At 45.6% G+C, this 27,670-nt stretch overlaps 1 protein-coding gene across 2 annotated transcripts in view; it reads left to right on the top strand.

The window, feature by feature from the left end:
• The window catches only part of LOC115290823 (WD repeat-containing protein 49-like), a 96,190-nt gene that overhangs the window by 51,385 nt on the left and 17,135 nt on the right, over positions 1-27,670 (top strand). For both annotated transcript variants that reach the window (XM_029938625.1, XM_029938626.1), the window contains 10 exons: positions 1,530-1,773; positions 3,299-3,404; positions 10,848-10,999; positions 14,431-14,533; positions 18,638-18,744; positions 18,825-18,904; positions 19,752-19,806; positions 20,489-20,534; positions 22,441-22,500; positions 24,829-24,994. In XM_029938625.1, coding sequence (XP_029794485.1) covers positions 1,530-1,773; positions 3,299-3,404; positions 10,848-10,999; positions 14,431-14,533; positions 18,638-18,744; positions 18,825-18,904; positions 19,752-19,806; positions 20,489-20,534; positions 22,441-22,500; positions 24,829-24,994 — 1,119 coding nt within the window. The remainder of the gene's footprint in view (positions 1-1,529; positions 1,774-3,298; positions 3,405-10,847; positions 11,000-14,430; positions 14,534-18,637; positions 18,745-18,824; positions 18,905-19,751; positions 19,807-20,488; positions 20,535-22,440; positions 22,501-24,828; positions 24,995-27,670) is intronic.

Genomic DNA, 27,670 nt, shown 5'->3' with positions numbered 1-27,670 from the left:
GTGCTCACCCTCCCCTCCCCTCTGTCTAGCAGATGAAAGAGCCCTGAGTTCAAGACTGTTTACCTTCCTGCTGCATACCAAAGGAGGAAGGGAAGGGCAAGGCCAGAGTGCCCAGCAAGCCACCAAGCCAGTCCTTTGCCTGTGCAGGGAGAGACCGGGGACAGCAAGGTTGTCACTTCAACACACCTTAATATGTTGTCCCAGAGCTCAGACTGTAGCCCCAAAGAAGGTGGAAATCACATGCTCCAGTCATCTGGAAATGGAATTTCACGGACTGAAGAACAGCCAGGTGACTCTGAGGAAAAAAGGCTCCAAAGAAGTGGAAAGATGACGGCCCCCTACCCCTTCCCAGACACGGTGCTGTCTTCCCCAGAGCAGCACGCCCCTGAACCAGAGGTCTCCAGAGACGGTGGTGGGCTAAGCCACCGCAGACAGATTTAAAACTGGTTTTGAAACTGGGCACCAATATTTAAAGTTCTGGAAGTTTCCAATGAGGAGAGAGATTTCCCACTTCTCCTAAAACTCAGCCGATCTGCATCAGAATCCTGCTTTGGGAGTGGCTGCTGGACTGAAGAGGCACGGCCCTCTGAGATGAAGCATGCGTGTCTTTGGTCAAACTTACCTGAATAGCAAATTCTTCTCCTCATTCGTGGGAAACAATTGAACTGGTAATTTGTGATAACATTTACAATATCCAGACAAAACCAATTATCCCTCAAGTAATTGCTGAAGTCACAAACCCTGTGAGAGAATTCTTACTTGGGCATGGGGTAAAGGGGGAGGTTGAAGATAAAACATCCTTCCACCTTCTTCATCCATGGCCCCCTGGCTGCCTCAGACACCGCTGAGGTCGGAGGTCAGGGTGAGCTAGATGGAGAGTTCCTTCATGACCTTCTGGTGAAACTGATGCGTGACACCACAGGAAGGCCTCTGATTGCTTCTGTATGATGCTACTATTTTGATTTTACTGTTCAGTAAGTAGGTTCATGAGGCAAAATGTCATGTGACTAAAAATATGTCAAAATAATTGTAGGAGAAAGTTGGCTGGTTGGTGGATGAAACTGATAGATTGACTCAGTGAGCACTGATTTAGGATTTGAGATAATTGGTTTCATCGCTTTGTTAATGACAAGTTTCTTAACCCCCCAAAGGTGTAAGTTTTCTTCTGTGTTCCATGGAGGTAACGGTGCTTGCCTCACTGAGTTTATGTGAGGTTCAAACAAAATCATGGATGGCAGGACCCTTGCATGTTACCTGGTACTCAGGATCCTCAGAATGAGTTGGCCTTTTTCACGCTTGCTCCTTCCTCCAGGTGACTCTTTCCTGAGAAGGAGGGGAAATGAATCTTGATGTGCTTACAGAAATCATTTTCATTCTTCAGACGATCCATAGAGTAACACCAGGGGGTGAAAGAGGAAGAAAAAAGTAGTCCTCATTGAAAGCAAAAGCAGGACTTTAAAAATCAGCAACTTGTCAGAAAATTGATCATATTAAGAGGCTCTGTTTTGTTTTTCTGTGAATATTTTTAGGTTGTACTATGAGAACAACAAATGTCAAGCAAAAGATGAAAAAGACAAGGGATGTTAGGACAGATGTTGAGGCAAGAAGACACCAAGCGTTCCCTGGTTTGCCCCAAAGGCGAGCAGAATGTGATCAAACCGTTTTTCGCATCTACAAAGGTGTCAAGGTGTTTTCATTCTGTAAAAGGAAGAACTTGCTGCTGACAGGTGGATTGGATCGAATCATTCGAGTCTGGAATCCTTATCTGCCTGGGTGAGTCTTCTTTCTCTCTTCAACCAAGAGTGCCATTGATCTAGTAAAGTACCCCGAGAGCAGGACAGGGGAGCGCCAATTCCCCTTTAGGATAATTTAAGAACCCCTGTCCAAAACTGATCTCGCACACACTTCCTAAGAAACTCCTGTTAGTGTCCATTAAAGGCTCATTTTTTGGGGCTAATAAGCAACTCACTGACCCTATTTTTTAAAGCTTATTTATTTTGAGACAGGCAGAGAGAGAGTGCAAAGAGGGAGAGGGGCAGATGGAGGGTGCAGGATCTGAAACAAAGCAAGCTGGGTGCTGACAGCAGAAAGCCTGATGCAGGGCTCAAACTCATGAACTGTGACCTCATGCTCTGAGCCAAGACCCAGAGTTGGACACTTCACCAACTGAGCTGCCCAGATGCCCCAGCAACTCACAAGCCCCATTTACCAATGAAGAAACTGAAGCTCTGAGTTTAACTTTTTGGAAATAATGCCAGAATTGGGGTTTGAACACATTTTGGCTGATTTTAAAAGCCTATGTCATTTCCATTGGTAAGTGTTGATGGTGGGAAATGAGAAGTAGTCTCCTCGTGCATTGAGAGTGGGGATGTGGGACAAGAAAAAGTCATTCAAGGCACACGAAGGTTCCGAGCTGAGCCTCTGTATCGGGCATCAATGGAGAATCTGAAAGGTGACCCATGTCCCTCAGCAATAAATAGCGGTGGCGGAGGCAGCGCTCTGAGCAGGCAGCCGGGACAGATCTGATTCTGTCCTGGTCACTTTGTATCCCAGTGATCCTTTGCAAGGGCTTCTGCCGGTTTCCTCTTCGATAATGGTGATCGCAAGAGCACCTACCCCTCCAGTAGTAATAAAGATTAAAATGAGGTCATCCATGTATAGTGCTCAGCACAATGTCAGATGCCTAATCAGAAAGAAAGAAAAACGATTTTCTACCCATTTCTATTACCTTAGACTCCCATTTGTCTGACATGGAACAGTTCACTTACCTTCCAGTGACTTGGTTGTAAAGTGATACTGTGCTCTCTCCCCTTCAGTTTCAGCCCTGCCTCCCTTCTCCCCACCTCCCCACCCTCTGGCTACACACCCAGCCTTGCAGCCCTGAGGGCATTGTAATTCCGAAGAGCTCCTTAAAATACACTTATATTAAAAAGACATTCCCCCTAGATCGGAATGCTGTTAGCTCCGGCCTGCATAAAGCTACAAGCTGCCACAGCATCTATTCCAGCCCCACCCTGAGCACTTCCTCGTTTATTCCTTTTATAGTGATATTGTCAGCAGTTGGAGAAACAAAGCCCAAGGCTTCATCTCGCCCTGAGTTGTGTTGCTATAACTGGGTATCATTTGCTTCAGTCCTTTTATCACACAAGATATATACTTGTGTGATTTCAGAAGGAGACATAGCCCTCCTCCAGGCTGTATAGAACTGCCAGATCCGGGCCAAGTTTAGTCTTGCATTTTTATTTAGAAACAGCACTTAGAACTGCTTGGTGTTCGTCTGTTCTTTTTTTCATTCTAGAAAACCGACAGGTATGCTGAAAAGCCACACAGCTCCAGTGATCTACATCCACGCGTCTGCTGAGGATAACAAAGTATTTTCCATGTCCGCTGACAACGCTATTAAGGTCTTGGCCCTTTTATGTTTTGATGCATTATCCAACAGTTTCAGATAGAGGACGTATTCTTTTCGAGTTTTCTTTCCCCCTCTTTGCAGCTTTAGAGGCCTCTGCATTAGCAGATACTCAAACAGTCGTCACATCGGTGGGTTTGTTTTGGAAAGAGAAGATATGTGGGCAGTCGAAGGGTAGTCTCTTAGAGAAATTTCTATACCTGGTGTTTTGTTGAGGTGAGGAAACCTTATGGCATCTCAGCCCCTGTGTGCACGCTGTCCTGATTCCGCTGGGAGAATGTATGTTGGAGGATGGAGAGGGGGAGCAGGGGGCGGAATGGGGACACGGGGAGGCAGCAGCCCCTCGCTGTGCTCCGCCACCTCATTCTGTGGTACACATAGCGCAGGGGGACCTTTTCTGAAATGTTGCCTGTAAGGCTTAGAATTTAAACACTGATGGCCCTTGTAGGAGTCATGATATTACCACTTACATTTTGTTTGCCTTACACCTCTTTTTATACCTAGGGTCCTATGTACCTCTAAAATTCAGTTGCCTGTGATCTTTGTAATGCATTGCTTTTCTACAAAAAAAAAAAGAAGAAAAGAAAGAAAGAAAGGAAGGAAGGAAGGAAGGAAGGAAGGAAGGAAGGAAGGAAGGAAGAAAGGAAGGAAGGAAGGAAGGAAGAAGGAAAGAAAAAGAAATTTCACTGATTTGCTTTTTCTGATGCTTTTCCATTTTGTATGCTTTTCCAATGAATACGAAAAGTTTTCATGATTTCATCCATCTTTCTTTTTTGACCCTCGTGGGGCCAGAGGGTGCGAGTTTAGAGCAGTCTGAATCAAAGAAATGCCGGGGCCTCAGGCAGGTTGGTATCATTGCTTGGAATAGATACATAAACCAGTTCACTGGCCACGCACATAATAAATGACTCACAGATGCTCTGGGCTGAATCATGTCCCTTCAAAATCCACATGTCGAAGAGTTAACCACCAGTACCGTACAATGTGACTGTATCTGGAGACAGGGCCTATAAAGAAGCAGTTGAGGTTAAACGAGGCCACACTGGTGGGTCCTAATCCAATATGATGGGAAGAGGAAATCAGCGCACTTAGATGAAGAGCAACCGTGTGAAGACACTGCAAGAAGATGGGCATCTGCAAGCCAAGGAGAAAGGCCTCAGAAGAAAGCAAACCTGTTTACACCTCAATCTAGGAGTTTAATCGCTAACTTCATACCATAAACAAAAGTTAACTCAAAATAGGCCAAAGACCTAAATGTAAAAAGAGCTACAATGTCAAACCTCTTGGGAGAAAACATAAGAGTAAGTCTTCATGACCTTGGACTAGGGAATGATTTCTTAGATATGATATCAAAAACACAAGAGACAAAAGGTGAAAATAAAAATATTAAAAACTTGTGCTTCAGAAGACCCCATTAAGAAAGTGATTAGACCGCCTACAGAATGGGAGAGAGTTTTCCCAATCACACATCTAATAAGGCACCTTGCATCTGTATGCAAAATAATAATAATAATATATTATATTGTTAATATATTAATAACACCAAAAAAGCTGTATGCTCAATAATAAAAACACAAATGGCCTGATTTAAAAATGAGCAAAGACTTGAATAGAAATTTCCTCAAAGAAATATTCAAATGGCCAGTAACACATGACAAGATGCTTCATATCATTAGTTATTAGGGAAATGCAAAACAAAACCACTGTGCGTTACCACTTCACACCCATTAAGGATGGCTAAAATCAAAAGATAGACAATAATAAGTGTTGACAAGGGTGCAGGGAAATTGGAGCCCTCCATACTTTGTTAGTGGGAATTTGAAATGGTGCAGCCACTTTGGAAAACAATTTGGCAGTTCTTCAAACGTTAGCCACAGAGTTACCATATGACTCACCAACTCTATTCCTAGATTTATGCCCAGGAAATTGGAAACTTATGTTCACACACTTACATATGAATATTCATAGCAGCATTATTTAGAATAGCCAGAAAGTAGAAATAACCCAAATGTCCATGAACTGAAGAATGGATTGACCAAATGTGGCATATCAATACCACGAACTATTTCTCAGAAATGAAAAGAAATGAAGTACTAATGTGTGTTACCACATGGATGAAACTCAAAAAGCTTACATGATGTGAAAGCCAGTCACAGAAGGCCATGTATTGGATGATTCCATTTATATGAAATGTTCAGAACTGGCAAAACCACAGGGGCAGAAATGTGTTTAGTAGTTGCAGGGAGGTGGCGTGCGATGGGTTAGGGAGTGGCTGCTAATGGGTCTGAGGGTTCTTTTTGAAGTAACGAAAAATTTTTGGAATTAAACACTGGTGATGGTTGCACAGCTCTGTGAATATGCTAAAAACCACTGAATTGTACACTTTAAAAATGTGAATTTTGTGGGAGGTAAATTATATCTCAATTAAACTGTTGTTTTTTAAAGGAGGGGGAGAGGTGCCTGGATGGTTCAGTTGGTTAAGTGTCTGACTTTGGCTCAGGTCATGATCTCATGGTTCGTGGGTTTGAGCCCCATTATGGGCTCTGTGCCAACCACTCAGAGCCTGGAGCCTGCTTCAGATTCTGTGTCTCCCTCTCTCTCTGCCCCTCCCCCACTCAGTCTCTGTCTCTCTCTCTCTCAAAATAAAATAGACATTAAAAAATTTTTTTAGGGGCACCTTGGTGGCTCAGTTGGTTAAGCCTCTGACTTCGGCTCAGGTCATGATCTCACATTTGTGGGTTCGAGCCCTGCATCGGGCTCTGTACTGACAGCACAGAGCCTGGAGCCTGCTTCTGATTCTGTGTCTCCCTCTCTCTCTGCCCCTTCCTGCTCATGCTCTGTCTCTCTCTGTCTCAAAAATAAATAAAACATTAAAAAAAGTTTTTAAAAATTTAAAAAAACCTTTTTTTTTAAATAAAGGAGGAGGAGTGGTGGGGGGCATTGCCAAGGGAGACGCCAAGGCTTTGGGCCCAACCCAACTGAGACAGGGCAGGTGGGGGTAAAAGGAGCGTAAGACCAGGAGCTCAGTAGTGGATGTGTTGGACAGAGTCATCCCGAGTTGAGGGGCAATCTCAGAACTGGAGATATAAATTTGGAATTCATTAGCATTTAGGTGGAATTTTAAGCCATGGAGCGGATGAGATGGAAAAGAGAACAAGTGTGGGCAGTGGGGAGGAAAGCCTCGAAGACTGAGCCCAGGGGCCCTGCCATGTGTGTGCTTTCACTGTTCACAGGGACCAACATGGCTCCTGTATTGTAAGCTTAGAGAACATCTCCTGGCACCAATGAGGACCTTTTACATAAAATTAGTCATTGACGTCACAATTGGTGATGCAACCAGGACCCAAACTCAATTCAGTCCTCCAAGAAAATTTGATTAAAATGGTAAAATCTATGGGCTTCAGTGTTTAATTTATTTTGAATATCAAATCCATCCAAAGGCATCCTCCAAAGCCACAAAGTTGGAGACTTCATATTTTTAATGAGCCTTTTTCCTCAAAACTTGGCACCATCAGATAATCATAATTCTGTATGTGAGGACACGTCTTCTATCCTATTTTCTTTTCCTAGTGCCTCTCCATTTTCTTCCAATCTAAAATCATGATTACAAGATTAGCATCTTGCCTGTGATGATTCAGGCATATTGAATCACTTCCCAAAATGTGTTTAAAATATATTGAAATCCTATCTTAGAAATATGGTGTGTAATTTATTTCAGAATACATTATTCCTATCAAATAAAAAGTAATCAACCAGGAACCAAACAGCTAAATTTCTAGCATGCCTGATCAGATGGTCTTCATTCTTTGAATTGATTTTTCAGCCCAAATATTTCACTTCTCTAAATCACGGGGACACATGGAACATTTCAGGAGTCTGCTGGTTTCTGGCATGACTGTAAAGGAGAGTAAAGTGACAGGTTCGTTTTTCTGTTTTCACTTGTTATTTTCTGTGAATTTAACATCGCACGCCACAAAGGGGGCTGTTTTGTGTTAGCAGGAACCAGTATAGAAAGAAAGTTATTTCTTGGAAGGAAGATAGCATAAGCCCCGTATTTTGCGTAGGTTGAGACAATAGAAGCTTATTTCTGTTTGCTTTCATAACCCAAGGCCAGTTCTCCCAGTGGGGGGCATTTTTCTCCCATTCAAGAACGAGGCTGTCTTCCTGGGGGCGGGGGGAGTCCTAGATTCCCAGTGTCATCTTCATCCCAGAGCAATGGGCACGAGAGCAGAAGAGGCATATCTGCCTCTTAAAAACCCCAGCCATAAATGACTCATTTTCTTCCAGAGCCAACTGCTAAGTGCATAACTCTGGGTGAAAGGGAAACCAGGAAACGCCTTATTTTGGTAGCCCTTCCCCAGCAACACCTTTCCACTGTGGACGGAGAAGTGTGCGTTTGGGGGGCGGGGTACAGGCTTGAGTTTAAACTCTGAAACTCAGAAACTTGGTGACTTTGGGTGAAGTGTTCAATCCAGCTAAACTCCTGGACGTTGGTCACTAATTCTCTTGGACACTGGTCACTCTTCTGCGAAATGGAGGAAAGACCCATGTTGTAGATGAATTGTGCTCATTAAAAGTAAGGTATGAAACGTGCTCACCACAGAGTAGTTTTTACTAATTAAGATACTTTTAGGCCAAAGGGACAAAAATCGAACTCAAATAGTTTAAGCTAAAAAGGGAGAATTTATTGGTTATTGAAACCAGATCACCAGACAGATGGCCTCACAGGCAGCTGGGTTCAAACATGGCACTGCTGTTCCTACACCTTCTCCCTGCACTGCGGATTTCTGCTTCTTGGTACGCCCTGATATTGACTCCCACTGCAGAAGAGCTTTCTCCTTCCAAATGGCTGGGACCGTTGATGCCCAGTCTAAACTTGCAACCCAACTCCAGATTGACTCTCCGCTCTAGCCAGAAAAATCTAAGGGAAGACACAGATTGAGCAGGCTTGGGTCCCATGTCTCCTGCTTGTAACCAGAGAGGCCGTTCTCCTAACCGATGACAGGAGGGTGCTGGACAGACCACGGATAGGTCAACGATACTGATTTTGCTGTAGCTACTTTTACTTTGGGAATTTAATGTCAACTTGCTGAATCAACATCAACAATGGCATGAAGAATTCCTTCCTACCTTTCTTTTTTACAGACTTCGTAGGGGTCCCTCCGTAGCATCCTTCTGCCAGGTTCCAGAATTACCTTATCCTCGCCCTCATCAAAACCTCCTCTCTCTCAGCAACATTTTCTCATGAAATAAGAAGAAATTACTAGATAAATGGATTCCTGTTGTGGTTTAAGTCACTATGTGTTACCTTTCTATCCAGGAAAATGAGCATTTTCAAACAATGTAGGTCTCCAGAAAAAAAAAAAAAAAAGGAGGGCACCTCTTGACCAAGTAGCCCCTGCAGTCACATTTTCCATGGGATTATTTTACTTTGATCACTACTGTCACCCCCAGACTGACCTCCCAGAGTGTATAGCTTCCTGCCTTCTATGCCATGATCTAAAATCACAGATAAAAAAGCAGGCTAGAACTTTCAAAATGAGTTTGCAACCTGCTGAGGAGAACTAAGGAAAATAAACAGCATAAACACCACAAATAAGAGTCTGGCTTAAGGGGTAAAGGCTTCGAATTTCCTGATAGCTGATTTGCTTCCTGGAGTCTCAAAGGAGGGGAGAGAAGTCCCATCCAAGTACCTCACACCCAGCTTAGTCCTCGGATTTTCCAGCGCAGCTTTCTGGAGGGAGGTGAGCCTGAGTTGGACTCCTACTTCAGCAGTGCACTAGGTCTATGTCGGGACAGTCACTGATCCTCGCTGAAACTCAGCGGATTATACCTACCTCCAGAAGTTGGTGTAAGAGCTTATTAGTTTGTGACAAAATATCTCAACTTAGGTGGCTTAAAGAATGGGAAGTTATGTCTCGCTATTCTAGTGGCTGGAAGTCTAAAATCAAGCTCTCGGCAGGGCTGGTTCCTTCTGAGGCAGAAGCAGAGTCTGTTCGCAGCCTCCCTCCTGGCTTCTGGTGGTTCGCTGGCAACCTTCAGCGATTTTGCCTTGCAGAAGCATCACCCTGATCCCTGCCCTCATCTCATGTGACATTTTCCCTTCCTCTGTGTCTGTCTCCAAATTTCCCCTCCTTACCAGGACACCAGTCATGCTACCTAAAGCATGACCTCATCTTAACTAATTGCGCTAACAACAACCCTATTTTCAGATAAAGGCACCAGTCAGAAATACTGAGAGTTATTCAACATACAAATTCTGGCCGGATACAATCAACCCATAACAAAGAGTAGATGAAACAATGCATGGAAAGCGTTTAACACAATACCTGGCGCATGCCGGCTCACTAAGCAATGGCTGCCTTCACGATGGCTCTGGCTCCCCAGTTTTACACGGGGCCCTTCTGCTCTTCCCCAGCTCTGCAGCTCTCATCAGATCACCTTAAAATAATGCAAGAACCTTGGCATGACTTATGTGATTAACAATAATATTATTCTAATCATATACCATTAAACCATTGCCTAGCCATGATCCTAAACACCATTTTTATTAATATTTAAAAATCCCTAAGATTTTATTTTTTTATTTTTTTAATGTTTACTTATTTTTGAGACAGAGGCAGCATGAGTGGGGGAGGGGCAGAGAGGGAGGGAGACACAGAACCCAAAGCAGATTCCAGGCTTTGAGCTGTCAGCACAGAGCCCGACACGGGGCTCAAATTCACAGTGAGGTCATGACCTGAGCTGAAGTCATACGCTTAACTGACTGAGCCCCCCAGGGCGCCCTAAAAATCCCTAAGATTTTAAGTCCTCTAAGATAAGCACATTATTCTCCCTGTTTTACAGATGAAGAAACTGAGGGAAAGGGAGAGAGAGTGGTAATTTGTCCAAGGCGGTAGAGCTGGGATTCTGCCCCAGGCAGGAGTGTTCTAGACGTCCATGCCCTTAACCAATAGCTACGCTGAGGTTTGTTCCCCGAGCCCTCCAAATGTCTCCCCAGTGGCTGGTTTGGAGGAACCGTGTTAAGAAGTAAGAACGTACCTGGGAGACAGAGGTAGCTCTGTGCACAAGTCTGACCCAGGATGTCGAGCTCCCGCTGCGAAAGCTGGTCCATGGGAAGAGAAGCACTGGCCAATCCGATGGTGGGGAGTGGGGCGCAGCTCCGGGGTGGCCCGGCCTCTGGTTATGCCTGCCCCACTGGGCAGCTTCAGCATGGCACAGGGCCTCAGGAACAAGGCCCCACATTCTGCGTCCTTGACAAACAACAGAGGAGAAGCAGCCCCTTTCACACTTTCTCCTTTTGGTGAGGTGGGGGTGGGGCAGTGTTCAAACTGTGGTCGGTCCTAACCAGACCCCTGCAAAAGGCCACGTCTTTGGAGACACAGCAAAGCAGCCCGTTCAAGACCTCCGGTTACTGTTCCCTGTTTTTCCTCCTCAGATCTGGGATCTGGAGACGGACAGCTGCTTATTTACTGCCTCGTCCAAAGCCAGCGGAATTAAGGGGGGGTTCGCAGCCTGCCTCTATCTCCCCCGCCCCAGAGCCCTGTGCGTGGCCACCGACACCGTCACCCTCCTGCACCTGCGACTAAGGTAGGAGGTCGTCCTCTCGGCCCCAGCTGTCAGCTCGCTAGAGCTCGCGCAGCTGCCTGCAACCTTTTAGATCACAATGAAGGTCCCCAGGTGGACTCCCAAGCTCTGTGTCCCAGGTTGTTATCTTGCAGGATGTATTTGGTGAGCTCCCTTTAACATTCCCCATTGATTACTCCAGCGCCGCCTCCCTATATTATACAAAAGTCTGGAATTTACCTCTTGAGTCCTTATCGCCCACTAACTCTACTTCTATAGTAAAGTGTCCAGGGAGCCCTGGAGGCCTCATCTGAGACCCCATCCCTAGGGCAGGGCAGCCACTCAGGGACAGCACTGTCCCAGGTGGTGGGACGGGTCCTTTTGGAGGGTCCCCTAGCAGGCTCCTCCTGCCCAGGGTCCTTGAATGCCTTGAAGACTCATCTCCCTAATTCCTCTGCAAATGAGGCCACCTCGACACACTGTTGCCGGGCTGCATGTCATTTCCTCCTTGGCAGGGAATGTGGGTGCCGGCTCCAGCTGCCTTTTCCATACCCAGGGAGGTGTCTCAGATGTGCCTCCCCTTAGCCGTGAACATCCCCAGCAGGGCCTGCCCCTTGTCCTGCCTGGGCTGAGACCACCTGGTCTTACGGAAGAGTTTACGTCCTGCCTCCAGGGACTCACAAGTCACCTAGCACAAGGCTGCAGTTTTAAAGATGAGCGAACAGAGGCCTGGAGAAGGGACCGAACTGGGCGTCTGGAGCAGAGCTGGGGCTAGACGGCCTCGCTCAGGACGCCTGGCCCTCGACTGTCTCCCCCTCGCACTGGAAGGGCAAAAGGAAGGGGAAAGGGAAGGGGAGGGAGAGCTCAGTGCTTTTTTTTTTTATTAGATGACGGGAAAGCACACTGTCTGGTCTTCCTTCTCCAGAGCCTGCAGAGAAGCTTCTCTCAGAGGCTCCTCAGAGGCACGTGTTGGGGGCAGAGAGCACTTGCTCTGCCTCCCTGGGCCCCAGTGTCTTGAGGGAGATCAGACCTCTTCCGTGGCCTCGGCAGGGCTGGCCAGGTGCACTGCCCATGCTTTGAGGACTGACAGGCACTTGCAACATCATTAGAGCCGTCACGGGGTTCAAACCTGGCCCGTGGTTATTTCCTCTGCCCCGTCACCCAGAGACATGTTCCTCATTCTCTGCCTCAGTTTCCTGCTCAGCATTCAGCAGGAGGACAAATCCCAAGTCTGCAGTCTTTGAAGACTCGGGAAAGGATGCGGGAAGGTCTAGGCTGAGTACCACAGTTTGCAGATTTTACATCCCATCTATATGAAAAAGGCAACCGGATTTACCGAGCCAAAAATGATGGCATGCGGTCTCGAAAAGTGGTTTTGGTTTTTTAAATTTGAACATATGCCTAGGGAGAACCTTTATTGTGTTCAGTGATTAAACCACAGATCAAGAATTAACTCTACGGAAAAGCCATCGGATTTCACAACATCAAAACTCTACCGAGAAGTCCAGGGTGTATGGCCACCACCCATGTCTGTACCCCGCCTTCCTAGTTCGCCCCCTGCGGCCGTGGGAAAGTGTTCCATGGATCCGGAGCACTTGGCAGGACTCCTGCATGGCCACCGTCACAGCCTGACACGGAAGAGCAGGCCCTTTGCTCAAGATGCCAAAGCAACCGGGTGAAAAACGGAACTTCTGTCAATCAAGCCGCTGTTTGTTCTATAGGGTCTCCATGTGTAGAAAAACAGCCTGTTGGACTGATTTTTTTTAAGCGAAGAGACTGAAATTCCACTTCGTGGCAAAAACAGCCTCAATCTCTAGCACCAACACGTAGGTGCCAGATACTGTCTGCCAGTCTCTGCTCTGTCGCTTGGGAGCTTTGTGATCGTGATCAAGCGACCCGATCCTTCTCAGACTTCCGGTGGGAGACCCAGCGCCTTCCGCTCCGAGTTGGGGAAGGGATGTAGGTGAAGCCAGGAGGCTCTGGCTACAGGCCCGGCGCTTTCTCTCTGGGGCTGTGCCCCCCACACAATTGGCTCCTCCCCCCAACCCCCCACCAGGCAAGACCCCACCATCAGGGACCACCACCAGAAACCATTCATGGGAAAGTGCAAATCGGCCTTCTGTCAAATGTTATTTTTCCTTGGAAAGGATTCCACAAACTGGTAATAGTCTGGTGCTAAGTTGGAGGTCTCAGACCCACTGAATCTCTTCTAGAGGCCCAGTTTTGGGGCCCGGGCATTGGAGCGGCAATAAGAGAGAAACCAGAGCAGCGGTCTCGGGAACCAACCTTCATTTATTGAGCATTTACTGCATGCCAGGCTTCTCCAGACATTTTACATCCTTTTCCTTGCTCCTCACAAAGTTTCTTGTTTTTTTTTAAGTTTATTTATTTACTTTGAGAGAGAGAGAGAGAGAGAGAGAGAGGAAGAATCCCAAGCAGGTTCCACACTGCCAGCACAGAGCCTGATGCAGGGCTCGAACTCACAGACCATGAGATCACGTGCCAAAATCTAGAGTTGGACACTTAACTGACCAAGCCACCCAGTTGCCCCCACTCCTCACTAAATTTGTATAAAAGATTCCATTTTACAGCTGAGGAAATGAGTGCATAGCTGTTGGATTGCTTGACCCCTAGAGCCATCCGTTCAGTGCACTGTCCTCCCAGAGGTAGCTCAGGGGGCAGGCTGGAGCACACAGGTGAGTCCTTGGCCCCTGGGTGCCCATGGGAAGCACACTGCAGGACCTTGTCCCTGCTCTGAATGAAAGTGCTGCTCTTCAGGCTTGACGACTCAGAATAGGATAATAAAGTCTGTGCTTCTTTGGGTGGGTGGGGGGGATGTAAATTAATAGTGAAGAAGGTCCACTCCACAGTTACATGAAATCACACTCCTCCTGCCCTAAATAGGAGACGTGTGCTGTCAGTGTGCATGGTTAGTGGCTGCTTTCATTGAATACCAATGATGCCATGTGAGGGTCTGTAAGAAGGACATTATATGGGTTTTCTCACCTAATCCTCAAAACAACACTATAAAGTAGATACCATTATCCCCCATTTAGGAGATAAAAAAGAGTTTTGGGCAGTTAAACAACTGTCCAAGGTCACAGACCCATATCTATTCTCTTAACCTTTTTTCTTTTCTTAAAAAATATTTTTTATTTATTTTTGAGAGAGAGAGAGAGACAGCATGAGCAGGGGAGGGTCAGAGAGAAAGAGAGGTACAGAATAAGAAGCAGGCTCCAGGCTCTGAGCTGTCAGCACAAAGCCCGATGCAGGGCTCAAACCCACAACCATGAGATCATGTCCTGAGCTGAAGTTGGACGCTCAACCGACTGAGCCACCCAGGCGCCCCACCTCTTAACCTGTCTTAATATAAAAGCAATAGACATCTCATCTTGGGCCTCCGTGTCACACACTTGGTTCAGGTTTACATCCTGTCTCTGTTTTTCATGAGGAAGGTCAGCCCCGGAGCCTGCCCTGGCGGTTTCCCACCAAGAGCCCGTGGTGTGCTGCCGCTACAACCCGGCCTTCAGGCAAGTGGTCAGCTGCTCGGAAGCATCTGTAAGTGTCAGCTCTTGTTCTTATTAGCAATGATGTGTTTGTGAGTGTGAGTGTAGCTCCATCGTCCTCACCCTGAAGCTGAGCAGAGTATTCTGGGGACAGTCTGTTGCTGGGAGTTCAGAATTCTACTAGAACTCTTCAGCTCTGCTAATTATCAAGTATTATTTGGAGACTCTTCTTTGAAAGCTGGCGGAAAAGCTAACAGTGTCCCCAGTGGCGGGTAGTGTAAGCTCTTTGGAAGGGCCACCTGATACTAAAGGGTGGCATTATTTCATGGTGGTTCTCTTGTGTGGTGTAGGATGATTCATAGAACCCTACTATGGTGTCACTCTGATCTGGGGGTGAGGGCATGAGACATTCCATGTCCACTTCCCTTGTCACTGGGGCTCTCCAGGATCGTGTTGGCCCCTTCCTGGGTGAGTGACAGAGTGTCTGGCCCACAGGAGGAGACATAACGAGCGCTCTTTGCATAAAGAGTGAGAGTAGAGCCATGCGCACATCCCATGACTCACGGACTCCTGCCCTTAGGCTGTTGGGAAGACACACCCTAGTACACTCAACTTTAAATGTTCTGAAATCACCTAAATCTTTCTGAATCACTGGCCTAGGCTCTGGCATTACAAGCCCGTGTCCCAGGCCACCTGGTAGCTCCCTCTTTCCTTCTTCCTGCAATTGCCTGCACACCCTGCCTTTAGGATTCATAGCCTTGGGAGCACCGCAGTCTGGTAGTGTCCTCTTTATGTTCACACTCACTTCAGCTTCTCTCTCAGTAGACTTGGTTCTTTGCATGTGTTCTTGCCAGTTCCTGCTCCCGAGGTTAGTCATCACCATGGGTTTATTAAGTATTAAAAGAAATAGATTACTTGGTCTGCTGGTCAAAAATTTTTGATGATGACTCAACCTCAACTCATCTCAAAGAAGGTGGGTTCTCGTATAATTTGGGTTCACACTTACAAAGAAACATTTATTGTCCAGATCTATCAGAATCACTGGTGACTCCAAGGACGCCAACCTCCTGGTGTCAGCATCCTGCACATGCCTGTCCCTGGCTCTATCCAACTTTTTCCCATCTCCACCCTGGAATTTCCTGCTTCTTCCTCTTTTCCTACACACACCTGAGCAATCTTTCAAGGTCCAAATCAAGTCCTATCTCCTCCACAAAACTTGTCTTCACTGCTCTGGACTCACACAGGCATCTCCCTCTTCCTGCCCACCCACAGTCAGTACCTCCCATGTGGTGTGGAATTCAGTCCTCACTTGTCCTACTCTATTTCTCAGGCGTGAGCCTTGTGTCTCTAAAAACTCAGCAGACATTTAGGGGAACGTGCATCTCATCTATGTTTCCCCCTTCTTCCCTCTTAATCTGTCAAAACCCTTCTTATTCTTCAATGCACAACTCAGATATTGACTCCTCTGAGAAGTTTCTAGATCCCTCCCACATCCAGGCAGAATGAAGGGCTCCATTAGCGTTTGAGTTCCCAATTCTATGCTAACAGCCAGCCTCCTTCAATAGCATTACTTTTGATATGCATGCATATCTTCCCTGCCTGTGGGTGGTAAAGAGATGTTGACTTGAGATATAAATACTCTGCCAGCTCTTACTGTATTAAGCACATGCTGGTAATAAACTCTGATACTTACTGAATTGAATTATTGATTTGAGTATTTGCTCATCCTGCAGATCTGTGTGAGATCTTTATAGCATATGCCCACTGTCACGATCCAGCATCTAAGCCACATTGCAGTCTATATTTGTGGAGGGGAGAACATAGCCCAAGATCTTCACGACGCCTGAAGTTATGAGTACCTCTATGCCACATGTTATTCATGGAGTTGCATAGCAGAGTGCTAGGGACCACCAGCTTGCAATGCTTCTGAAAATGCTTGAAAATGGCACAATGTATACTAAGAAATACTCAGTTAAATGTTTGCCATGTATTACATAGGAACTGCAACTTACACATACACATATACAGTTATATGTAATATGGATGTTTACTTTTTAAGAATAATGAATATATTTTATCAACAGAGCTTAAAACCATAGATATTTTATAAAGATTTTGCAATTTAATAGCATAATTTTATTTGATTTGGTATGTGGTTGCATTTTAATATGTTTAATTGAATGGGAACTCGGAGGGGAAAATTCACTTGGGGCGTGGAAGTTCTTAGAGAGGCCCAGCTAAGGCATGAAATTCCCTCTACAAAGTGCACCTAGAAAGTGTAAATAGCACCTTTAGACTTTTCTTGATTTTTTTAATATATTTTTTTAAGTTTTGATTTATTTGTTTTAAGAGCAAGAGAGCAAGCAAGAAGAGGAGAGAGAGAGAGAGAGAGAGAGAGAGAGAGAGAGAGAGAGAGTATCCCAAGCTGGCTCCATTTTGTCAGCACAGAGCCCACCAAGGGACTCTATCCCATGAACCATGAGATCATGAGCCGAGATTAAGAGTTGGATGCTTAACCCACTGAGCCACCTAGGTACCCCTAGACTTTTCTTGATTCTAATAAATAGAACCCTAAAGTTGTTTTTAAAGATACTGTAATTGCTCACTTCAGTCTTTACACTCCCATTACCAACAGCAGCAGCAGGTGGTGGTATTAGGGGAATTTCTTCTCAAGAAAGCAAATGTGTGAATTTTTAACCATTAACCAGAAGGCAGGTTCACAGAGAGGTTGCCTCTCCTGGGGGTGGGTCCCAGGCTATCTGCCCCACTCAGGCCCCCTCTCTTCTCATTCTTCCATGCCAACAGGTGCTACAATTCTGGACCTTGACCGTATTACAAATCATGGCATGTTGTGGAACTTTGGGATGTTTGTAAAGGTTGAAATAACTAAAGCAAAGTCCAGTAACGCTACAAGTCTATTGCAATATTAAGGAGAAGAAATGGATGCCCCCAAGCTGTAGACATGCCCTGCCCCCCACCCCCACCCCAAGAGCCCTGGCATTGTAAGAGGACAGGACGGGAGGGGGAGGGGCAGGAAGCAATGTGTACACCACTAAAAATCTGGTCTTAGGTATTTAAATCAACACCAGTGAGAGGATGCCTTCTGGTTTCTGGGTTGGAGACCTGGAAGTTTCTCTATATCAGTGGAATAGCCTCTTTTACGAAGTGGAAGATTGAAAGGAACATACAGTAGTTTTGAGAAAGAGTGTTTCTCCTGCCACACCATCATGACTTCAAATACAGGCTCCAGAAAGCCTGCCCCCCAAGGAAGCTCCCCTTAGGGTAGGTACTTCCTCAACCAGTCATGAAAGATGACATTCAACTCCCTTTACAGATTATTCTCATTTAAAGGTTGCTTAAGGAATGGGGCAGAAAGAAAGCAACTTGAGGTCTCAAACTAGTTACATTGAGTGAAACCTTTAAGCTGAGGGTTTAGAAGACATATCCTTCCCGCCAACAGGCTGTCTTCCTCACTCAGCTTCGCCTTGGTGCTGAATAAATTTTGCTGCTCAAAATTCAATCAGCACCTATTTCTCTGAGCCTAGGTAGTCAGGAGATTTTTATCCAAAGATTTCTAAATTTTTGAATCTTCTCACTGAAGATTATAGGATGAAGTTTGTCTCCCCAATATTCCTATGTTGAAGTCTCAACCCCAGCAGCTCAGATGTGACTGCATTTGGATAGAGACAGAGCCTTTGAAGAGGGATTAAGTTAAAATGAGGATGTTGGGGTGGGTGGTGATCCAATCTGACTGGTGTCTGTATGAAAGAGGAAAGTTGGACACATAAGGAAACCTGGGTGTGTATACACAGGGGATAGACACTGTGAGGACCCACCGAGAAGGTGGCCATTTGCAAGCTAAGAAGAGATGCCTCAAAAGAAACCAAATCTGCCAACAATTTGATCTTGGACTTCTAGCCCCCAGAGCTGTGAGAAACTAAATGTCTATTGTTTAAGCCCCCTGTTTTGTGAAGTTTTATAATATAGCCCAGCAAAAAAATATACCGAGGTAAGCCAACTTGTATTGGAAGCACAGATACCTTCAGGGTAAGTTTTTATCTTTCATATCTGTGGCACTACACCTCTGAATGCCGATTCCCTTTAATTTGATAGCCAGTATCTCTAAATTACTTTTTTTTTCAACTTCCGGATACAGGAGGTAAAAGTGTGGGACTTTGAAGCAGGAAGGCTGTTGTCTGGATTTACTGGGGCTCATGGTGATGCTGGAATCACGTGTCTGACCTTTGACTCCAGTGGAAGAAGGTATGTGTCTTCTCCAGTGCCATCAGTCATTAGGCGGCGAGCTCCCTGACATGATTTCATGACAGAAGACTGTTTCCTAGGCTAATCACCGGCGGCAGAGATGGCTGTCTGAAAATATGGAGCTACAACAATGGACATTGTCTGCACACACTGAAACACGGCAAGTCGCTTCCTACCAAGGGTCCGCCTAACAATGCAAGATTGGGCATCTGTTGTCAATGCAGAAGAAACAAATGACATGGAATCTAGGGTGCATGTAATGATCCTACATTCTTTTTCTCTGACCCTTCATTTTACCAATAACTCTAAACTACTGAGGAGAGTTGTACTCTATACATGAGTGTACGTGCTCCCAACTAAGCCTTGTGCACCTGCTCCTTCATTACTCGTTATGTTTATCTGAGTTCTTAAAAGAGCTTAGCTTTTCTAAACATTTTAAACATCACATAAGTCAAAATCTGGATGAACGAACTAAAAGCTAGTCGGTTTTGTGTGTTATTGTGATTTTTTCCCCATGGCTGCTTTTCCACTTGTTCACCCTGATCTTGGTGGAATTTCCACAATTCTGGCTGGTCAACTTTCTATGAGAAGATAAGAGGCAGATATTTTTCAACTATCAGAGAATATAAATGAAGTTGAAGTAAACAAAAAAAGACAAAAATCATTCTAAGTAATGAGTTTGTGATTCCCAGTTCTGCTTTTGACCTACCTGTGTTCACTTGTCCACTCACCCAGCAAGTGCCGGGCACCATGTAGGGTCTGTCAGGAGAAGACGCACTTCTTCCCAAAGCTGGGCAAGGGCAGGACCAGCATTTTCAGGCAATGAGGAGGGTAGGAAGCCAACAGTGCTTTGGTGGCTTGAAAGACACTGAGTTGTAGTCTCCAGACTAGAAAGTTAGTGCACAAGTTTTCCCCAAACATCATTGAATTAAGTCAATATGTATAAACTGATTTAAGAACTAAAAAAGAGGAATGACTAACAGAAGTTGATAATGTTATCTTTCTAGATGAAAAGCAAAGTGAAGTCTGTGATTGTACCTACTTGGAGGTGAACCAAAACAAGTGAGTTATATTCAGCTTGGATGTAAGAGGGGCATGCATCTTTTTGATACAAAATCTATTCTGGAGGAGGACACCAAGATGGTGAAGGGAATTTTTGAGAAAGAAATATGTCAAAGAATTCCCAAGGACCCTGGTTGCTCCCTAATGGTAATTTAGGCAACTAGGCTCGTCTAGAATATTGGAAGCAATTCTTTGCACATTTTGATGACTATTTAGAGGTAGAGATAGGGAACACTGTATCTCTCTCCACCAAATGCTTTCTTGAGGAATAAATCACAGACTAGATTACCAGTCTGGTCATTGGCCACAAGGCCAAGACTAAAAATCCAATAAGTTCTCTCCAGAACACAAAAAGGGTGAAAATGATTCCTGATCGGTTTCTGCTTATGACCTCGCCTCCATGTTTCAACCGAGATCTTAGGATCACTTGACCATCAGGAGGGCAGCTGCTCCTGGAGTAACATCCGTAGACCTCGGAAATTATAGATCCCTTAAGTAGCGGTGAAAACACTGACCCTAATTTATCAATTCACATTTCATTTTGCTCTTCATACGAAATGTTCTTGCCCTCTCCATTTATCATACAGATGTGGCAAAATTATACCACAGTATTGATGGCATGCAAAAATTAAAGCGATGATAAGCTTAAGGATTGAGATGTACTACTCTGTTACTGTTCTAGGTGCATCATAGCTGTTGGATGGGACAGAAGAATAAATGTGTATTTTGTAAGTGAAATGTACAAAATGAGATATTCAAACCCCTGCTCAAATTGCCATCCTCACCCCACCAACCCTACCATTGATTCTTTCCCACTGAACACCAAGTTTGTAGTAATTCTTCAGGCTTCTGCTCTCTGTACAAGTCAAGCCATGATATAGACAGAAGAATTTCCTCCCTCCCTCTCTTCCTCCCTTTTAGAAACACTTTTCACTTTGTGTTTTTTCTTCCCTCTATTTCTCTTTGTTTTAAGTTTATTTATTTTTAAGAGAGAGACAGTGGGGCAGGGGCAGAGAGACGGGGGCACAAAGGATCTGAAGCAGGAGCTGTGCTGACGTCAGAGAGCCTGATGTGGGGCTCAAACTCATGAACCGTGAGATCATGACCTCAGCCAAAAGCAGATGCTTAACTGACTGAGCCACCCAACTGCCCTTCTAGTTCTCTTTTATAGGAAAAGGTATAATGACTCTTCACCCAATTCTGAGAGGGAGGTGGTTCCCACACCAACAAGGAATTCTCTGACTCCAGCTGGTGTCCTACAATTCAGTTCAATCTTGGCACCATCCACCTAGGGATGGCATCTGATCCCACAGGTTATAGGCTCAGTCCCACAACCCAGCCTTTGTGCCCCCCACCAACTTCAGACACCTCCCATGCTCTCAGCCCTTAAGGAATTCCAAGGATTTTAGGAGCTGTCTGCCAGAAGTGGGGACAAAGACCAAATACCTATTTCTTTTTTTTTTTAATTGTTTAATGTCTTTATTTTATTTTGAGAGAGATAGAGAGTGAGCAGGGGAGGAGCAGAAAGAGACACACACACACAGAATCTGAAGCAGGCTCCAGGCTCTGAGCTGTCAGCACAGAGCTGGACACGGGGTTCGAACCCACAGACTGAGATCATGACCTGAGCTGAGGTCGGATGCTCAACTGACTGAGACACCCAGGCGCCATCCAAATACCTGTTTCTTATCATGAGTCACAGTATCACAAAGTGTTAGCTAGAAGAGCTATCAGAGGCACAGAGGGCCTCCCTGGGAATCCAATGCAGGCTGTGCCTGGAACGTGGAGCTCTCTACACCTTGTCTGGTGTCCTTACCCCTCGGACAGGCTGTCATGCTCCGTCCTCCTCAGCATATGATGGGGCTTCAGCATGTCTGGCATGTCCTTGGCCCTCACTGCGGGTTAACCACTCTGTCAATTGTCCAGCCCTTGACTTTCTTTTTTCTTCCTCCCCCCTTGTTTTTATGCCCTGGTCCCTCTGTAAGTGGAAAGAGGAGACGAAATACCATCTATAAGTATCTCTATGGAAAAAAAAATATTTTTTATTGCTTAGAGATAGAGAAAGGATTCAGGGACAGGGGAAGTTGAAAATGCTGACTGAAACTAAGTTTTAAATCTACCTGTGACATTTTATTTCCCCTGCTTGCTATGCTGGATGGTCATGGATTTCTGAAGGTCTTTAAACATTGTAAGTTCTTTATTCGTTTGAAGGTGTGCTGTATTTCACAGCCTAAGCCGTGCATCCCCAGATGATTTGAGAGATGGCTACCTGCGAAGCTGTGGTGTTGAATCCATCCTTTGGTATTATAGGCTCCTGAGCTGACGGCTTTTACTTTAACACATGCAGTGGCTCTGGGTCTTATTATGAAGGCAAAGCTATGCAGACCATCCAAGGAGAGTTTGTCAGTTGACATATGATTTGTTGAAATGCAATCACCCAAACGTCAGAAGTGGATTGCTTTTTATTCCCACTAGCACTAGAGGAATTTGCTTTGACATTTCGAAAAACTATATCACTGGTGGGGTGAGGGGTAGGGTTATAAAATGTGCCAGCACCTTCTCTCTGAAGTTGTGAGTGTGTTGGCAGCTCGTTTTACTGCTTACACAACGTCTCCTCTTTGGCTTTCCATACAGGATGCACCATGTGACTTTCATCACTTCTGGAAGCCACAGCCACACTGGCGGGATGACCTGGTGAGCCCTGTGGCATATGGAGGATATCTGCCAATCCAAGGCTCACCCTGACTCTCCTGGGCCTGCCTGGGGTTGTCACAGGACTTCAAAAGTCTCTGCTGTAGCAGGATTCATGACAGGGGTACAGGTAGAGCCAGAAGTACTGAGCTCCAGGAAGCCGCTTCCCCTCCAGGAAGAGTGATAGCCTTGTGTTCAGATTGGGGCATGTGGCCACAGAAACCAATGCATGCAGCTGTCCCTGAGCTCAGCCGGGATTCATGTAGTGCAGGAATGGCAGTCCAAGATGTGGTGGGTGTGACTTTCCTCAAGGAAGCATCTACTTCCTGCTTCTGCTTGGCATGCAAAATTGTATGCATTTACTGTGTCATCCTTGGACTGCCAGGGAGCCTAAGAGATGACATTCCTGCCCTGGGGCATGTTGGGGGCCCATAACCATGAGACTTCTGTGATTCTTATTAGCAAAGTGCCCCCACCCAACTTTCTACAGCCTCCTATGGTTGAATGACCTCTCTCAAAACTGTCTGGATGCCAAGCCAATAAGACAAGTGCTAAGAAAGAAAAGTCACCAGGCCCAACCATCTGCTACAGCTCAACCCTACTTTATACCCCCATAAATATTCCAAAAGGTACAAGTCACTAGAATACAAACTCCGTGAAGATAGACCTTGTCTGCCTTCACCATAGTATTTCCAGGACCTAGCCCGGGCTCCAGTTTATAGTAATGCCCAATTAATTTGATTTCATTCAACTAGCATATGCCAAGTGCCTATTGTGGACCAACTGCGCTTTGTTCACTGAAGATGAGATTATGATCAAAAGGGTCATCTCGTGATCTCTGCCTTCTCAGAGTTTGCTGACTAGTGATTATTGAGTGAAAGAACAAAGTTGGGAAGACAATGCCCTGGAAATGATGGTGATTGCAAGGATGCATGTCATGCCAAGTCAGTGAAGTGTTAGTCCATTCAAATATTTATTTATTCCACTATTAATTCAGTCAACACATATTTTTGAGCACTTTCATAGTGTCTTGCTTAATGGATAGGCCCAGGAGATACAATATGAATAAAATGTGATTCCTGACGCAGAATCTCACAGCCCAGTGAGGAGATAAACTCCAGAAATAATAATCCTACCATGTGGCAGATGATATAATAATGTATAAGATGCTGGAGAAACCCAGAGGGGGGAATTACTAACTTTGCTCTAACATCACACAGGAGATAGAAAGATTACTGGGATTTTCCCAGGAGGCCAAGGTGAGGAAAGCAATCTAGATGATGGGAAAGGGGAAGCATGAAAATATGAGCCAAGTCGGGAAGCATGCATGACAGGCATGTTGTTTGGAGGGCTAGGAAAAGTTTGAGGGGCTGGAGCATCAGACACAGGAGGGAAGTGAAGTTGACAGTCATGCTAAGGCATGTCCACTTCACTGTGCGGGCAGTGGGGGACCACAGGAGGATGCCAGACATACATGGTCACAAATCACAGAAAGAGGTGGGATTTGGCAGAAGATTGTGGGGAAAGAGCGAGCTTTGACCTTCTCTTTTCCAACTGTATTATGCCACCACCTTACCAGCCACTTTCAGGCAAAAGGGACATCTTAGATGACACGGCTGGTCCTCAAGGGACACTCTGTGGAAAGTATGAAAGGATATCTCCACGGCACCGAGAGAAGCCAAGTCACCTCACATGGAAACGATACCCCAGTGAGGATGTCGAGGGACTGTGGTTGAGGGCTCTTTAAGCTCTCTGCAGCACTGCTTTCAAAAACCTCCATTTTTGTTTCTCATCTTTCTTAAGGATCCATATCTAAATCCTCCTTTTGAGGAGAGTAAGTGATCTCAATTCCTAACCCCATGTGTAAGCCGCTGATGGGAGCCCTACAGGAAGCAAGTCAAGGGATAGCACACTCTGGAATTTAGACCTGAGCTGTTGGGAAGCCAAACCACCTTGGTCCAGAACTGGTTTCCATTATCCCATTGCCATCACCATTCCAGCCCCAAACAGGGCTCCTTGCAAACACTTCACTTGCCAGAGTGTGGGGAGGTTGGGGGGCCGCTAGGACTGTCACTTCCCTGGGGAATGTAGTAGAGCTGACCCAAGGAGAGGCAGCACCTCTCTGGCTGAGCTGTACACAGACTCCGGCCTGGAGGGATGCCCCGCTCCTTGGGGCTGGGCCATGACGTTCCAGGTGAGTCTCCATTGTGGGCAAGCACAGGAGGAGGGACCCGTCTGCATCCTCTGTCTTAGAGATCCTAGAAGAACTAGCTGAGGGTGATTGGAGATTTGATTTCTTACCCTGTCTCTCTCCCTCTCTCTCCTTCTCAGAACCATGGGCACAAGGAGGACATCCTCTGTGTGGTTCAATGTCCACCTTTTCTTCTTGCGACTTCCAGTTATGATGGGGAGGTCATTGTTTGGAACGTCGTCTCAGGCCACATTTACTGCAAGCTCAACACTCCCAGCCCCTCTGATGGTGCAGAAGAAGAAAAAGGTAGGTGAAGGGCAGGCTCCACGGCCGTTCTGCATGGGCCCCAGCAGGCCTGGACTCATGGCTCATTGTCTAAAGGAGTCTCAGTTCTGGACAGCTTGCTGGTGAGAAGGGATTAGCCTTGTTTCAGATGTAACCTGTCAGATGGAAATTCCCAAAGCTGGGAGGGAGCTTAAGCATTCAGCTTGCTCAGTCTATATTCCAGGTGCTCATCCATCAGAGCCTATCTCACAGCCCAGCCCACTACCTTTGGGAGCCTTTTCTCATCCACTGTCCACCTGAAGGACTCTCTCCCCTGCTCATCCTTTCAGTCTTTGTGACAGTGTCGATTTTAACCCTCTATCCTTAATACCATTCTTTATGGACTCCTGTTCCCAGCGATCACACCTGCCCCCCATCCCACCTCGGACAGCATCTCCTGATGCGTCACTCAGCTGTGTGCCCTCCAGCTTTGTGTCACCCTCGCCATTAGCTCCTTGGGTGCCCCCAGGGTCCCATGACCCCCCACACTCCCCCACATGGGTCAGTCCTTACTACTTGTATATTTTATGTCAAAACTCTTCCCCACTCTCCCACCCCATTCTCCCTAACTCCTCTTCCCTGGTTCCATTTATTTAAGACCTCCTATCTCTGCTAATATGATCATGGGCCCATTCATTCATATCTTCATTCAGAACATATTGATGAGCTCCTGCTATGTGCTGGGTCCAGGGCTGGATGTTGGGGCTGGTGACCACACCCCTCTCTCTCCAAGTCATGAACCACTTGACCACTTGAAAAACACACTATCAGTTTCATGGCTGGTTGTGCTGGATGGAAAACGATGGGAACCTACAGCCGCCAAAGGCTTCCTACCTGTCCTTGTCCTACCTCCAGAGTCCAGGCTTATCTTTCCCAAGTAGCAGTCTGCAGCCACTCATCTGCCAACAGCCAGGGGACCCACTACCTCACACCCATGGAGCCCCAACACAGATTGGGGCACTGGTGATTTTACTTAAAACTGGTGAGTTCTTGCATGTCTCAAAGCCCAACCAGCAAACCCTAAGGGAATCCTACACTGCCACCCCCCTCTTTAGGCATTTGATAACTTACCAGTCAAGGAAAATTTCTAATGACTTATTTGATCAGAAAATATCTTTGAGTCATTCCCATGGGTATAACCCTGAGGGACATGCATAGAAAAGATGAGACAGAGATGTGAGACCTCATGCTGCCTCCAAGGGGCTCACAGTCTAAATATAGAGACAAGATGTGAATGTCCAGTAAGTAAAATGCTGGTAAAGCAATGTGATCAGACTCTGAACTGCTTGACAGACATTCTGGAAGGTGGTGGCTAGAAACTGAAACCACTAAACACCATGGGAGTAAAAAGAATTTCCTATAGACTTATTATCCAGTCTATTCCTACCCTTTTTGCTATCACAAAAAAGATTTTCCTATTACATTCTTTCTGAGAGTGCCCAAAAGTTTTTAAAAACCTTTGGGGAAAAAGTGATGGCATTTCCTTCTAAAAGATTATTTTCTTTGCCATTAAAATGAAAATAAAGTCACTGGCCAAGAATGCATGTTGACCTTTAAGCCAGCAGCTCTAATTTAAAACCCTGTTTGCAGCAGCATTTATTGCTTAAAATTATGTGACTGTTGGCTTTGATAAACTTGTTTTCTGCTCCCAAAATGCAAAGCCAGCCATAGTTACCAATAATTCACATTTCTACATTGCAAAAAATGAGATGAAAGTATGTGAATGTTCCCCACCCTTCCAGGAAAGAGCAGTCCTGGCTCTTCTTGAAGGTCCAAGAACCCAGTGGTCTTTTTCACATGGGATTGGTTAAGGGGTCACCATCTTATTTGGAAAACTGTCTGGACAATTCTTCTGAAGTCATTCTTGGTGGAGAGGGGAGCTGAGAGAGAGAGGCAAATGAGCAAGCAAAGCCAAATGAGCTGCAAACAAGTTTTTTCTGCTGACTGATCAACATTTTAGCTTTGTTCTTCCTTATATTTGGGATTGTTACATCTTCCTTCACATCAAAGAGAAAGAATTTGAGAGTGAAAGGGAGACAGAGATTTCAACCAGGCTAAAATCCAAGAAAGCAGTGAGCTCACTGGGAGACTAAGGTTTTTCCTCTCTGCTTCTCCCCTTCCTTTTCTTCCTCTTCTCATTCCTCCCCCTGCCTCACCTCTGCCTCCCTTCCTCCTCCTCTTTGTTTATTGTGGTAAAATACACACAGCGAAACTTACAGTTCAATGGTATTAAATACATTCACGTGGCTCTATACCACCACCACCTCCTGTCAACAGAACCTTTCATCATCCCCAACTGAAGCTCTGTCCCCCTAAACACCAACTCCCTATTCTCCCCTCTCCGCAGCCCCTACAACCACCTATACTTTCTGTTTTTATGATTTTGACTATTATAAGTCTTTCATGTAAGTGGAATCAGACAGTATTGGTCTTTTTTGTAACTGGCTTATTTCACTTAGTGTCATGTCCTCAAGTTTCACCATATTGTTGCATATTACAGAATTTCCTTCCTTTTTAAGGCTGAATAATATTCCGTTGTGGATGTACCACAGTCTGTTATCCCTTCTCCCATTGGTAGACACTTGGGTTGCTTCGAGTTTTAGTTCCCATGGACAGTGCTGCTGTGAGCATGGGTGTGCCAATATCTCTTCAAGGCCT

Source organism: Suricata suricatta, chromosome 4 (assembly GCF_006229205.1).
Source record: "Suricata suricatta isolate VVHF042 chromosome 4, meerkat_22Aug2017_6uvM2_HiC, whole genome shotgun sequence".
NCBI classification, from domain to species: domain Eukaryota; kingdom Metazoa; phylum Chordata; class Mammalia; order Carnivora; family Herpestidae; genus Suricata; species Suricata suricatta.
The sequence above is the reverse complement of the archived record's forward strand: the minus strand, read 5'-3'. Positions and strand labels throughout refer to the sequence as shown.